Genomic DNA, 14,117 nt, shown 5'->3' on the forward strand with positions numbered 1-14,117 from the left:
CAGTGTTGCTTATGAACAAGGGGGATTTCAGTAAGGCACCAGCTATGTCCTGCAAAAATAACTTATGCATATCTACTGGGAAGAAACTCTCACTGAATTGAGCGGGACATACTCCCAGGTAAAACTGCATGTGTAGAACTGCAGACTTAACAGCACACAAAATCTACTGTTCAAGATGTCCATTATGAATTGCCTCCTGACAGGGTTGCTTCTGGGCCGCACACAGCCATAGAAAAGACCTTTAATCACCAGGACCATTAAGCCACGTAAAGAGTCCAATATGCTTAGACACGTTGCCTTTCCTTGATTTATCTTTACAACACTACAATACAACAGAACTAAAGTTGCTCAACTAATTTTGAAAGCACAATTAAAAATGACAAGCTGACAAAGATGCTTTTGCATGTCCATTTTTAAATATTCATTTGATCCAAGAGCAATTATCTGAACACTGTTATCCCTCTTTTTGAACTTTATAGCCTGATACTGTGAGTTCACTACAGTGATTCAAGCCATTGCCCTACCTATAGCCTCCTTCCCCACACCGGTCATGCCAAGATTCCCAACCAAGGTCCCCTAAGTCATCAGTAGTATTTGGAGGTAGAGAGGCAGAAGTAAATTGTCCACTTGGGTAGTGTAGGCTTCCAAAAGGGAAACCAAGCTAATAGATGCCAGAATCCAGGAGTAGCTGGCATTTAGATCCACACCACTGTCAAAGATCAGAATGATGGCAACAGCAATGATCTGGGCAAATATGCCCATCATGGTGCCCTCAAAGGTCTTCTTGGTCCCCGGCCATTTGATCTCCCCCGCTGTGCTCCCAAAAATAGAAGCTACTGAGTCCCCAATGCCCACAGCAAGCACCCCAGAGTAAGGGGCCAGGGCTCCAGCCCCAGGCAAAGTAGCCTTTGAGGCACAAGGTCTGGGGAACAGCCAAACAGGAAGGGACATCCCCAGCAGAAGATAGATGTGAGTCAAGATCAAAGGCCCACTGTCCCGTTCATCCAAAAAGAGAGATAGCAAGTTCCTGAGGGTGTGCCCCAAGGGTTTGATGGTGAAGTATCTGATGTACTCTAGAAGAATGAAAACTGCCAAGCACACCACAGCAGCCACGTAGAGGAGCTGGCGGTCGTAGATGAGTCCTGGGACATACGTTGCCACCACAATGAAATGGAAATATTTCCTGGTTATGGTTGATGCTTGGTGTTTCTTAGAACCAGATGACCTCTTGGCGTTTTGATAGAGAACCACTGTGCATGCCAAAGCAGCCAGGAGGATCCAGTAGGCGAGGAGATAAACTCTGGTCTGTGTTTGAGAGAGGAACTGGGAGAGCCAAAAGAGGGGGTTCTGCCGGATCAAGCGGTAGAGCCACGGCATGACAACCCCCAGACCCAGCACCGCAGTCATCATATGAAAGAACATGGAGGAGATCCAGGTCCCAGAATCCATGAAGAAAAAGAGGGCGGTGAAGAATATCCCAAGGAGAACCACCCCGACCACCACCACCAGGAGGAAGAAGTCAATTGGGTCCCCTCTGCTTTCAGTTACGTTCAGAGAACGTTTGATGAGCTGATTGAGGACGAAGCTTATTCCTGTCAGGACGAGCAGAGCCTCACCAGGAGTGAAGCATCGAGGCAGCAAGTATAGCAGTATCATACTGAGGTAGACAAAGATAAGCAGGACCTCCAGGACCTCAATCACTTCAGAGACAGTCAACGAGTGCTTCATGGTGTAGATGATCAGGCTGCCAGCAATGCCAGAGAGGATGCAGGTATTTGTCGGCACAGGTTTGGTAACACCGAGTGCTATCACAGAGAGGAACAGGGCGATGATCATGCCAGTGGAGGCTACAATGATGCCAAAACGCTCGAAGTACACGATACCAGCCGCTTGGCATCTCTCTTTCATCACAATGCCCAGCAATGGGACAGCCATGCAAGCTGGGAAGAGGCCACTGTTTGCTCCTGCCCGAAACTGGAAGACAGCGCTGCCCAGGCGGAGGAGGTTGTCCCATTTAAACTGGATATAGAAAGCTTGGATTGCAAGCGCAATGGCGCACCAGGAAAAGCGATCCCAGACTGTGCTGTGCACACAAAGCACGATGGTGAACATGATGAGGGATTCCACAACGATGGGTTGCTTGCTTAGCATGGTGACAGCCAGACTGTTGCGCTCCCTGTGCTCAGACAACCCTGGCAGCTGTTTGTTCTGGTCCAATATTTTCAAATGCGGTCTCTTTGTGTGTGTGTCTGTCTGTCTGTTTCCCTCACTGTCAAAAGCTCTCTTGTATCTTAGTGCCCTTCCTAGAAGTGAAAGCAAAAACCATCCCATTAAAAAAAGAGCGTATTATATACACCATCTGCTTCTTCCCTTGTACTGAAGGAAAGCCTCTCTTGTTTAATAAAAACATTGACACGCTCTGGAACTCCATGCAAGGGGAGGATCATTTCTGCCCCTCCTTGCTAGTTTTCCATCACAGTTAAGACCTTCCTATATCGGAAGGGCTTTTGTGGCTGGAGCTCATTGCTTGCCTTGCTAGAATTGATAGGGAATCCTTTTCCTTCTGAAAGCGTAAATTCTAAATTGTTTATTGCTGTTATTATGGTAATTTTACTGTTGGTTTCATTCTATATGATTACGTTTTTCTTAGCTGTTATGAACTATAAGAGGAAAGTCACAGTGCAGATAAATAAAATATCGTTCAGGCACACTCCTTTGTTTACGTGACTTCTGGTATATTCTGTTTAAATCACTCTTGCCTCTCCCTGTTGCATGCAGTGTAAAGATGCCAACATGGTGCCCTCCAGATGTTGAACACCCATCATAGAATCACTGTAGAGTTGGAAGGGACCCCAACCACATGGCCAATAGAGAGAGGTGAATGGGAGTTATAGTCCAACAACACCTGGAAGGCACCAGGTTGGCTATCCCTTTGATATAGAATACTTGGTTGCATCTAATGATACGCCCTTCTCATCTAATGATACCCCCTAAGACCTTCGGGTATAGAAATAAAATAAAATTAATACTCAGATTTGCCTCATTGAAATTAATGGACGTACTGTATCTTTCGCCCTATAGGGCACACTGGTCCTTAGGACACACTTTTTTTGGGGGGGAATAAAGAATTCCCCCCCAGCTCCTGGGGGTCCGGGAGCGAAGGCGAGGTTGCGCTCAACCTCGCCATCGCTCCCGGAGCTTGCGGGGCTGGGGGGCGGGAGAAGCCTGAGCTTCCCAACCTCGCCATCGCTCCCGGACCGGTTCTGGGGGCTGGGGTCGGGGGAGAGTGCCCCGTGCTTCGGGCTGGAGGCTGCTGCCCACAAGCTGCAGGCTGCTGCCCAAGGCTTGTGGATAGCTTCCTGAAGCCTGGAGAGCGAGAGGCGTCGGTGCGCACCGACGCCTCTCGCTCTCCAGGCTTCAGCGAAAGCCTGCATTCGCCCCATAGGACGCACACACATTTCCCCTTCATTTTTGAAGGGGGAAAAGTGCGTCCTATAGGGCGAAAAATACTGTAAGTTAGTCATAGAATCATAGAGTTGGAAGGGACCCCAAGGGTCATCTAGTCCAACCCCCTGCAATGCAGGAATCACGGTGCAAGAACCCTTGACAGATAGCCATCCAATTTCTGTTTTAAAACCTCCAATGAAGGAGAGCCCACCACCTTCCGAGGGAGTTTGTTCCACTATTGAACAGCTCCTATCAACAGAAAGTTCTTCCTAATGTTCAGTTCTTATGATTTGTATCCAGCTGGTTCAGCCCCTACCCTCTGAAACAGCAGAAAAGAAGTTTGCTCTGTCTTCCATATAACAGCCCTTTGGATAACTGAATATGGCTACCAAATCACCTCTCAGTCTTCTCCTAAGCAACCTAAATATATACAACTCCCTCAACTGTCTCTCTTAAAGCTTGTGTCATGAACTGGGAGGACAACAGGAAGGAGGAACAGGATCCTGGCAAGCTGTGACTGGGACCCACCAAGGCAAGCTGGGGATGGGAAAGGAGAGATTGGAGTTGCACAGGATGACGGGATGGCAAGGGCGTGGGGGTCAAGGTGCAGGGACCAGAAGAGCAGAATCCCTCAACAGAATCAGAGAGGCCTCTGTCTCCATGAACAAGGCAGGCTCTGAAGCATAGTGAGCAGTGGGAAGTATGCTCTGGTGAGGCAGGCAAGGCTCCACAGCCCAGGTGAAGCTCATTAGCCCCACAACCCGGGGGGGGGGAGAGATGTGTGATTCCTCAGCTGAAGTAGGCTCAGAACAGGTGAGGATCATATGGCTTGTCAAGCCTGGATGCCGCAATCAGGATTCAAGAAATAAAAGGGAAACAGGTGAGGGGCTGCATCTGCTTAGCTGCCCATGTTGCTGGCCCTTGACTTAGATGCTCCAGGACTTCCAGTGTACTGTTTTCCCTGACTGCTAGACTTTGGACTTGACATACTGTATAAGACAGTGGGACTTGCTGCCATGTATGCTGAGGATTCAGGACAGCTTGGTTTACAGACCCTTGATCATCTTGGTTGCCTTCCTCTGCACATGTTCCAGTTTGTCAATATCATTCTTAAACTAGGGTGCCCAGAGCTGGCCACAGAACTCCAGGTGGTGCTTGACTATGGCAGAATAGAGAGGCCCTAGGACTTCCCTTGATCTGAACACTATACAATGGGTCTACTCTGAGCTCTGAGTAGGAATACCACTGGATACAACCCACTGTGGTTTGGTTGTTTAAGATAGAGAGAATTCTGCCTCACTGTGAGGATGGAGTACATCATTCCTTCTGTTTCTACTGAAATCCATCTCCCTGATTGGGGGGGGGGGGAGACACCACTTATCTTGCTTCATTTCATTTATATGCAAACAACCTATGTTCTGATGGTATAGCTATTTAAAGCATAAACAATAAATTGATATACTTACATGAATCCATGGCACATCCACATCAGAAATAATATATGTTGCATCCAATTAAGTTCTGTTTAAGAGTACACCTACTGGAATTAAGGTCAAGTCATGTCCAATCTTCTGCCCAAGCTGGTTTTGCATGGTTGCTCCATACTCCCTGCAGCAAATGCTATGATTGTATTTCCCACATAACACATGCAAGGAGTGTTGGCTACACCCACAAACCATCAAACACTTAAGCTAGAGTGGTCCAACTTTTCATGCCAAGTAGGCTGCAAGAGTACTTTGACACAGAACCCGTTGCACACAGGGGCAGGGAGTGAGTGAGGCAAACATCTGACAACCCTCTAGCCCTCATGTGGCCTTCCCAAAGCAGGCTAGATGAGGCACAGGGATTGGGAAGGAGATGTAAGCATCTGGAAGGGTCCTGAAGCCCTCCCATCTCCTTCCCAATGATGGGAAAGTGCAAACGAGGCTTTGGGGAAGGAGGCAGGAGGCTTCAAGGACCCTGTCAGAGCCCCCATGCCTCCTTCCCAAAGCTGGGGAAGGAGGCACCAGGTAAGGCAGTGCAAGGGCTGTGGGGTGGGGCATATAATAATAATAATAATAATAATAATAATAATAATAATAATAATAATGCATCAAACATTATAAGCTTCCCTAAACAAATGTTGTTGTGGGCCACCAAAAAAGGCATCACATGTGGTCCCTGATCCGCATGTTGGACCACCCTGGCTTAAGCACATGCATTTAGCAACCCTAGATCCATCAGTTGCATTTTCCAATACTATGTTTCTTACCTATCACATTCGGTCAGTGTGATATAATGGAGAAAGCTGTTGAGCTTGGGTGTTGGAGGACCAGCCTCAAATCCCTGCTCAGTCATAAGGTCATGAAGCAGGGTACATGTACTTGGACAGGTCAATCACAGCTTAATCTACCTCACAGGGCAATTCTAACAATAAAATGAGATAAAGTTAGAGAGTTACACATCCTGAGCACCTGAAACAGGCTTAGAGGGGAAATCTAAGCACACAACCACCCTACACTAGGCATGCAGAACTTTCTGCAAACAAGCTCTAACTTAACCTTTAAAGCTTCCCCACCCCAAGCCATGGCCATTTGCCCCACAACAAATGTCTCACATGTAACCACAAAGGAACAATTGCACTCCTGCTCACTCCTTGGCAAGCGGGACTTGGTGCTAAATGATCCACTGTTTAGCACAATCCCCATTGGATCTTCCTTTGAAGGCCTGTCTCAAGAACAAGCAGGACCGCAGAGTAAGAAAGGGAAGAATCAGGAGCACATGCCTAGTTCTTTCCTTTGAAGTTGTGTCACCTGATGTCACAGTGGCACCAAAAGGTTGACAGGTAGGCAGTTCCACCAAGTTGAAAAGTCGCCTATCCGTGGGGTGGAATGAGGATCTAGCCCACCAGTCCTCAAACCCTGCTCTCTACCATAGAATTAAGTAGTGTTCACTCCCAATAATTCACTCAAAAACAGTCTTAGGCAATCCATTCAAATCAGCCACATACCTACCCATATCTACCCCTCCTACAACCATAATGAAGCAGCGGCCACAGTGAGATACAAAAGGCACCCACTATTTGCACTTTTCAGAAACAATTGCAGGCATTTTTGTTCTGGCAGGCGTTCCCAGCTGGATAAATGGGTCTTTACTGTGAGTGTCCACTTGTTAGAAATTTAGTTTTGTTCTTTGCCGTTTTTAGTTACCTTATTGCCTTGAGGTGGTGGTTTAGAATGAGATTAAAAAATCAGTGGTAATACCTGCCTTGACCCATTTTCACATTTCTACTTTCACACCCAAATGTCACCTTTATTTTATGCCTCCTCAATATGCAGTAAAAAAACAAACAGCAGCAACAATAAGAATACACCTCTCTATCCCCTCTCCCCACAAAGTTGCTTAATAATATTATCCCATTTTAAAATTTGCATCAACATTCTGTATAGCAGCAGAGAAAACAACTGAGCCTAATCTCACAAGGTTACTGTGAGGGCAGAACTACTTTTGCACACTTAAATGAGTCCATGAGAACCATTGTTAATTACTGGTGTGCTGCCAATGCTTCCCATTGCCATTTACTGAGAGGGAGGAAGGCTACTTTGTTCTACTTTTAACGATACATGAAAGGTGTTTGTATTTATGTTTCTAAAGATGCCATTAGGTGCTTGGAGACCTTTGCATAGCATGTAAGTAACGCATCTGATGGATTCTGTACCTGACCTCCTTTGTAATGTTTTATTTTGAAATCTTTAAGATAATAGCTTGGTTTCCTGCTAGTTATGCCTCTTTCAATGTATACTTTATATCTGACTTCCTTCAGTAATGTTTTATTCTAGATTGCTGTCTTCATGTATTGTAAGTCACTTTGAGATTCCCCCCTTAAAAATATAAAGCGGAAATGAAATGAATAATATTAATATAGAACAGTAATAAGCAAATAGCAAATAACACAACGACCATGAACTCCAGGGTAGCGTCACGTTGCCTCACTGCGCGATCGGTTACCTTTCTGCATTCAGCACCCTACACTGGGCTACCTTGGCTCTGGCAAACACATTTAATTTATCAAACCTAAATATATAAATAATATTAATAAGCCAAATACAGAAATGCATTAAAAATATTTATACCCAGCTGCTCTTTCTCCCGCACCCACCATAAATTTTAAAATATATATTTTTAATGAAAGCAACCTCAACAGGCCTCCACAAACCTTCCATTGCCTCACCCAGCTGATCCCTCTTCGGTAATAAACTCACCCTACTGGGCGCCGCCATCATGTCGACGTGCTACGCACAACACGTCACGTCGCCTCCCTCACCCTGCGCCCCTCACGCTTCCTCCCCCCACCACTGGGGCAAGAAGAGGCAAGAGAGAGAGAAGGGCCTTGTGTCACGTGACTCGCGGACAGCGGGAAAGAGGCGCTCTAGCCGTTCGCTCCACCTTCTTCTTTCTCCCTTTCTAGCTCATGGATTGGCTGGTTTTGGGAGGGAGAATATCACGTGGAAAGGGGGTGGGGCAAGGGAAGAGGCAAGATGGCGACTGAGGGGTTGTGCGCGAGGTAAGGGAAGGCGCGCGTTGCGAGGAGCGACTGACTGATTGGGTGAGGGCGAGGGGAGAAAAAGATCGTGCAGTTTCAAAATGAAATAAAATGATTTTATTTTAAATTGTGGCTAAATCAGCCCGAGAAGGGAGATTGTTGGGCCAGAGCTTTGCCCTACTCCAAAGTCGGCCCCTTTGAATGAATGCATGTGGTTGGTTTTAGTCGTTTTAATGGGGTCATACCCGCAATTAGAAGCTAGTTGGATTCATGCTTAGAAAGTTGAGGTAATTTTAATCTGTTTAAGTCTTTTGTTTGTTTCAAAGCAGGGTTGTTGATTTTTCTTGATTTTCTTGTTTTATCTTTTTGTAAACTGCTTTGGGGTTTTTTTTTTCTTTTAAAGAACCAAGCAGTGTATAAAGCTTGTGAAATCAAATAAATGAATAGGAAGCTGCATTCTCATGAGTTAGCCCATTGGCCCGTCTAGCTTGGTGCTGCCCACACCGACTGGAAGTAGTGGCTCTTTGGGGTTCCTGTCAGGGGATGTTGAAAGAGGTACATGGAGATGCTGTTTGGGACTGAACCTGGGAAACTTGTGCATGCCAAGCAGATGCTTCAGTCACTGGGCTATGGCCCTTCCTTGGAAGACACACCACTTCCTTTTACTGAGTTGCACCTTTGGTCCATCTAGCTCAGTGTTGCCCACACTGGCTGGCAGCAGCCACTCTCCAGGTTTTTGGACAGGGTCTTTTCCCCAACCTTACCTGGAGATGCAGCTGGGGATTGAATAAGATGCTCTGCCACTGAGCTATATGCATTCTCCTAAATGTAAAAGAAGGTTCTAGTCCTCATGGTCTTGAATAAAGTGCACAGTTAAACAGGGGACAGGGGAAACTGCCGTATACCAAGTCAGACCATTGGCCCTTCTAGCTCAGTATTGCCTACACGGACTGGCAGCCACTCTCCAGAGTTTCAGACAGGACCTTCCCAGCCCTACCTGGAGAGGCTGCTAGGGATTAACCCTTTGCCTTTCTGTGCACCAGACAGAAACTGTAAGCACTGAGCTATGTCTCGGTCTTTTACTGAGTTAAAGGCTGATTTAAATAGGATCTTAGGAAGCTGTTTCTTGTTCACTCTGGGCTACATTTTCTTCAGGTGCACAGGAATGGGAAGGTTACAGACGCTTCATGTTACAGACTCTGCTAACCCAGAAATAGTACCTAGGGTTAAGAACTTTGCTTCAGGATGAGAACAGAAATCGTGCACAGCGGCAGCAGGAGGCCCCATTAGCTAAAGTGGTGCTTCAGGTTAAGAACAGTTTCAGGTTAAGAACGGACCTCCGGAACGAATTAAGTACTTAACCTGAGGTACCGCTGTATATGCAAGAGTATGAAGCAAAAACTGGACAGCCAGTTAGGAGATGGTCCCCCCAGAGACTGATGGAATTTGATGGATTCTTGACTTCTCTGGGGGATTTCCCAGTGGATAGAGCAGGTAATCCAGTTGGTAATTGCAGAAGAAGTTGAATGTTCCCAAAGTGCTGTATCGAAGCACATTAATGGAAAGTTATGCGGAAGGGAAAAGTGTGGAAGAAAAAGGTGCACAAGCAGCAGAGATGACTGCAGCCTGGAGAGGATTGTCAGGAAAAGACCATTCAAACGTGTTGGGGACTTTCACAAGGAGTGGACTGAGGCTGGAGTTAGTGCATCAAGAGCCACCACACACAGATGGATCCTGGAGATGGGCTTCAAATGTATTCCTCTTGCCAAGCCGCTCCTGAACAAGAAACAATGTCAGAAGGGTCTTACCTGGGCTAAAGAAAAAAAGAACTAGTGTGTTGCTCAGTGGTCCCAAGTCCTCTTTTCTGGTGAGAGCAACTTTTGCATCTCATTTGGAAACCAAGGACCCAGAGTCTGGAGGAAGAATGGGGAGGCACACAATGCCAGATGCTTGAAGGCCAGTGTGAAGTTTCCACAGTCTGTGTTGATTTGGGGAGCCATGTCATCAGCTGGTGTTGGTCCTCTGTGCTTCATTAAGTCCAGGGTCAATGTATCTGTCTACCAGGAGATTTTTTAGCACTTCATGCTTCCTTCCGCAGACAAGCTTTATGGGGATGCTGACTTCATTTTCCAGCAGGACTTGGCACCTGCCCACACTGCCAAAAGTACCAAAACCTGCAGAATGCAGAAGAGCTGAAGGCTGCTATTGAAGCATCCTGGTCTACCTTAGCAGGGCCATAGGCTGATAGCATCCATGCCACTCCGCATTGAGGCAGTAATTGATGCAAAAGGGGCCCAAACTGAGTACATATGTATGCTTCTACTTCTCAGAGGTCTAATATTGATCTATTTGCAATCCTTGTTTTGCTGATTGCATTTAATATTCTAATTTTCTGAGATTGTTAATTTGGGGTTTTCATCAGCTGTACACCATAACCATCACAATTATAACAAATAAAGGCTTGACATATCTCGCTTTGCATGTCATGAGTCTATCTCATATATTAGTTTCACCTTTTAAGTTGAATTACTGAAATAAATGAACTTTTCCACAATATTCTAATTTTTAGAGTTTCACCTGTATGTGTTTTACTGAGAGTTGTGAAACTCCATTTATTTGCTGCTTGTTGTTGCATATTTATATCATGATTTCCCTCCCTGGAGCTCCATTGCTCAATAGAAGGCCAAATTAAAAAAAATAAAAACTTAAGAGTATTTTGAAAACTAAAGTATAGTACCAATATTTTTATTGTATAAACAAAATAACACATGTACTATTTATTCATTCACCTTTTGTAACAAACTTCAGATTTTTTCTCCTTGTCACAGTACTCATAACAAATTGGACAGTACTCTTAGCAAATTAGTGTTACACACTACTGTAGTGATAATAGTGCCACCTTATAATTGGTTATGGATTTAGCACAAGTAATACATAGTATATTATTGTCATTTAAAGCAGTGTTGCATACAAATTTAACACAATATTTTATGTAATACACACACATATATACTGATATTTATAAATTTTAATTATTCAAATGACTTATGGCTGTCCACTATTGCTGAGGCTCAGCCCCATTTATGTTTGTGGTGTCCAGTTAACAATTGCCAATGTGGTATTAAAATGTGTCACTCATGTGAATTGTGTTTCTAAGAAAATGGATTCTAAGAAAAAGGATTACTGTAATTGGTAAAATGTGTGACTGAATTGTAAAATATATTACAATATACACAATATACACATTTTTTGCTTCACTGTCTTTAGGGGAAAATGGTGACTAAACATGTCGTTGTTGCACTTTTAACCTAGGTTTAAGGGGCCATTTGGCAAATAGCTTGCTTATCTGAGTTTCTAACATTGATTCACAGCTGGTTTTGAAATGGAATCAGCCTTGGTTGCCCTGATGGATGACCTTTATTGTGAGAGGGACAGAGAGTGTGTGATCCTGTTGCATCTTGATCTCTCAGCAACTTTTGATGCCATTGACCATGGTATCTTCCTGAACTGATTTAGTGAGATGGGCATTGTGGCGTCACTGTATTAGAGTGGTTCTGTTTGTATCTTCAAGGTGGTGACCAGAAAGTAGCACTGGGTTAGTGCTCCTTGGCCCCTGGCACTTGTGCTATGGGGTTCCACATACTGCCGTGTGGTGTCACCAGTAGGCAAGGATGACACGCAGCTCTACCTCTCCTTAACATCTGAATCAGGAAAGACTGTGAAAGCTTTGAACCTGTGTCTGGATGCAGTGGTGGACTGGATGAGGGCCAGTTAAACTGTGTTTGAATCCTGGGAAGACTCAGGCTCTTTGGGTGGCTGGTTCCCAAGTTTGGGAAGTTGCCAAGGTACCTGCTCTGGATAGGTTTGTACTCCCTCTGAAGGAGCAAGTGCATAGTTTGGGGGTACTCCTGGTTGCATCTTTGCCACTTGAAGCCCAAGTATCCTTTGTGGCTAGAAGTGCCTTTTATCAGCTTCATCCGGTTTGCCAGCCACAACCATTCCTGGACAGGGATAGCTTGGCCACGATAGTTCATGCACTGGTAACTTTGAGGCTGAATTACTGTAGGGCAGTGGTGTCCAAACTTTTTTCAAAGAGGGCCAGATTTGGTTAAGTGAAGGACTGTGAGGGCCTACCAAAGGGCTGACCAAAATTGTTGACCATTTTTTAGGGTTGAAGGTTTTTTTTAAGGATTTTACCCCAGGAAATAAATTGCCACAGGGGCCGGATTAAACTGACCAATGGGCCGGATTAGGCCCCCAAAACGGACTTTGGACATGCCTGCTGTAGGGTGTTGTATGTGGGGCTGCCTTTGGTCTGGTTTGGAAGCTCAAGTTGCTGCAGAATGCTGCAGCCAGATTACTGATGAAAATTTATGGTTAAGTCCATGTGACACTAGTGTTCCAAAAGCTGTACAGTGGTGCCTCGCAAGACGAAATTAATTCGTTCCGCAAGTCTTTTCGTCTTGCGAGTTTTTCGTCTTGCGAAGCACGGTTTCCCATAGGAATGCAATAAAAATCAATTAATGCGTTCCTATGGAAACCGCCTTCAGACCAGGTCCGGGGACAGTCTGTCCCCCGACCTCTTCTGAAGGCTGGCGGGGGGCAAAAGTCTTTGCTCCCCCCTGCCTGCCTTCCCGGGAGAGCGGAAAAGGCAGCGCTGCCTTCCCGCTCTCCCAGAAAGGCAGGCAGGGGGGACAAAGACTTTTGTCCCCCGCCCGCCTTCAGAAGAAGTCCTGGACCTCTTCCGAAGGCGGGCGGGGGGCAAAAGTCTTTGTCCCCCCTGACTGCCTAACCAGGGGCTTTTAAATCGCCCCGGGACATTCCGGGGCGATTTAAAAGCCCCGGACGGCTTTTGAAGGCAGACGGGGGGGAGCAAAGACTTTTGCCCCCCGCCAGCCTTCAGAAGAGGTCCAGGACCTCTTCCGAAGGCGGGCGGGGGGCAAAAGTCTTTGTCCCCCCTGCCTGTCTAACCGGGGGCTTTTAAATCGCCCCGGGACTCTCTTTGCTCCCCCCCCGCCTGCCTTCAAAAGCCGTCCGGGATAGCGGGAAGCGCTTCCCTGCTATCCCGGACCGCTTTTAAAATGCTGGCGGTGGGGAGCAATGCCTTTCGCCCCCACCGGCCTTCCTGGACCTCTTCTGAAGTCCGGAGGGGGGGGGGGAAAGGCTTTGCTGCCCACCGCCAGCATTTAAAAGAGGTCCCCGGAGATTTCCCTATGGGCTTTCGTCTTGCGAAGCAAGCCCATTGGGAAAAATCGTCTAGCGAAGCGTCGCAAAAACCGAAAAACCCTTTCGTCTTGCGGGTTTTTCGTCTTGCGAGGCATTCGTCTTGCGGGGCACCACTGTACTGGCTGCCCATCTGCTACTGAACCAGGTTCAAGGTTCTTGTATTGATTTACAAAGCCCTGAACATCTTAGGTCTAGGATATTGTAGGGATCTCCTGAACCCTTATATTCCAGATTGATCACTGAAGTCATCTTCAGCAGTGTCCTTGGTCATTTGGTGACCCTTGTTTGACAACAGTGAGAAATCAAGTCTTATTTAGTGTCATCAGCCCAGTCCTGTGGAATACCCTGCCAATAGAGATTTAGCAGACACCTTCTGTGCCAACTTTTAAATGCCTGTTGAAAACTTTTCTACTCCACTAAACCTATGCAGATCCTACAATGGTCTATTGATTTTTTTAAAAAATTCTTTTTCTTTTAACTTGTTTTTAACTTTTTATGATGTTACTGTTGGTTTCATGCTTTAATGATGTAGACAGCTGTAATATGTTTATGATATGGCAGTATATAAATATTGTATATAGAAGTAAATAGATACATTACAATAAAAAAGACAGAAAAGAAGCAAAACAGATACAGTTTTTTTCTCTTTCAAAACACATTCTTTTTCTAGAAGCAGCAGAGAACTGTGGACCATTCTGTTGGGCAGATCAGCTCTGAGAGAACCAGTAAGTAGAGGATGGGTTTGCCACCTCTTTTTTGTTGGGGATGCTTTTCTGGGATGTCTGCCATCATCATTGTGTAGCCTCTATCCCTTAAACGTGTATACAGAAAGGATTTTTCCATATCGTTCACTTCCCATGTAATATTTGTTCTTCCTTATGCTGCATGTTTGTGTAGAATGGTTTCTGGTGTAGACAGGCTA

General features: G+C 45.7%; 2 protein-coding genes across 12 annotated transcripts in view; one reads left to right on the forward strand and one right to left on the reverse strand.

The window, feature by feature from the left end:
* Positions 1-279: 279 nt before the first annotated feature.
* DOLK (dolichol kinase) lies at positions 280-7,707 on the reverse strand. Of its 6 annotated transcripts, none has more exons than XM_081897842.1 (3): positions 5,699-5,835; positions 4,914-5,055; positions 280-2,303 (listed from the first exon to the last, which is right to left on the reverse strand). In XM_081897842.1, the coding sequence occupies exon 3, from the start codon at positions 2,149-2,151 to the stop codon at positions 577-579; it is 1,575 nt and encodes a 524-aa protein (XP_081753968.1). In that variant the 5' UTR covers positions 2,152-2,303; positions 4,914-5,055; positions 5,699-5,835; the 3' UTR covers positions 280-576. The 6 variants fall into 6 exon arrangements, with proteins under 6 accessions (XP_081753968.1, XP_081753969.1, XP_081753970.1 ...); XM_081897843.1 differs by having other exon boundaries at positions 4,914-4,987; positions 5,699-5,833; XM_081897844.1 differs by lacking the exons at positions 4,914-5,055; positions 5,699-5,835 and adding an exon at positions 7,689-7,707.
* NUP188 (nucleoporin 188) overlaps positions 5,849-14,117 on the forward strand; it is a 52,525-nt gene continuing 44,256 nt past the window's right edge. For 3 of the 6 annotated variants that reach the window (XM_081897754.1, XM_081897755.1, XM_081897759.1), the window contains exons 1-2: positions 5,849-7,115; positions 13,866-13,920. In XM_081897754.1, the coding sequence (XP_081753880.1) occupies positions 7,069-7,115; positions 13,866-13,920 (102 nt within the window). In that variant the 5' untranslated portion in view covers positions 5,849-7,068. Of the gene's footprint in view, positions 7,116-7,929; positions 7,991-8,224; positions 8,257-13,865; positions 13,921-14,117 lie in introns of those variants that run through there. The other 3 variants (XM_081897756.1, XM_081897758.1, XM_081897757.1) reach the window with 3 other exon arrangements.

This window comes from Podarcis melisellensis, assembly GCF_964234715.1.
Source record: "Podarcis melisellensis genome assembly, chromosome: Z".
Lineage (NCBI taxonomy): Eukaryota > Metazoa > Chordata > Lepidosauria > Squamata > Lacertidae > Podarcis > Podarcis melisellensis.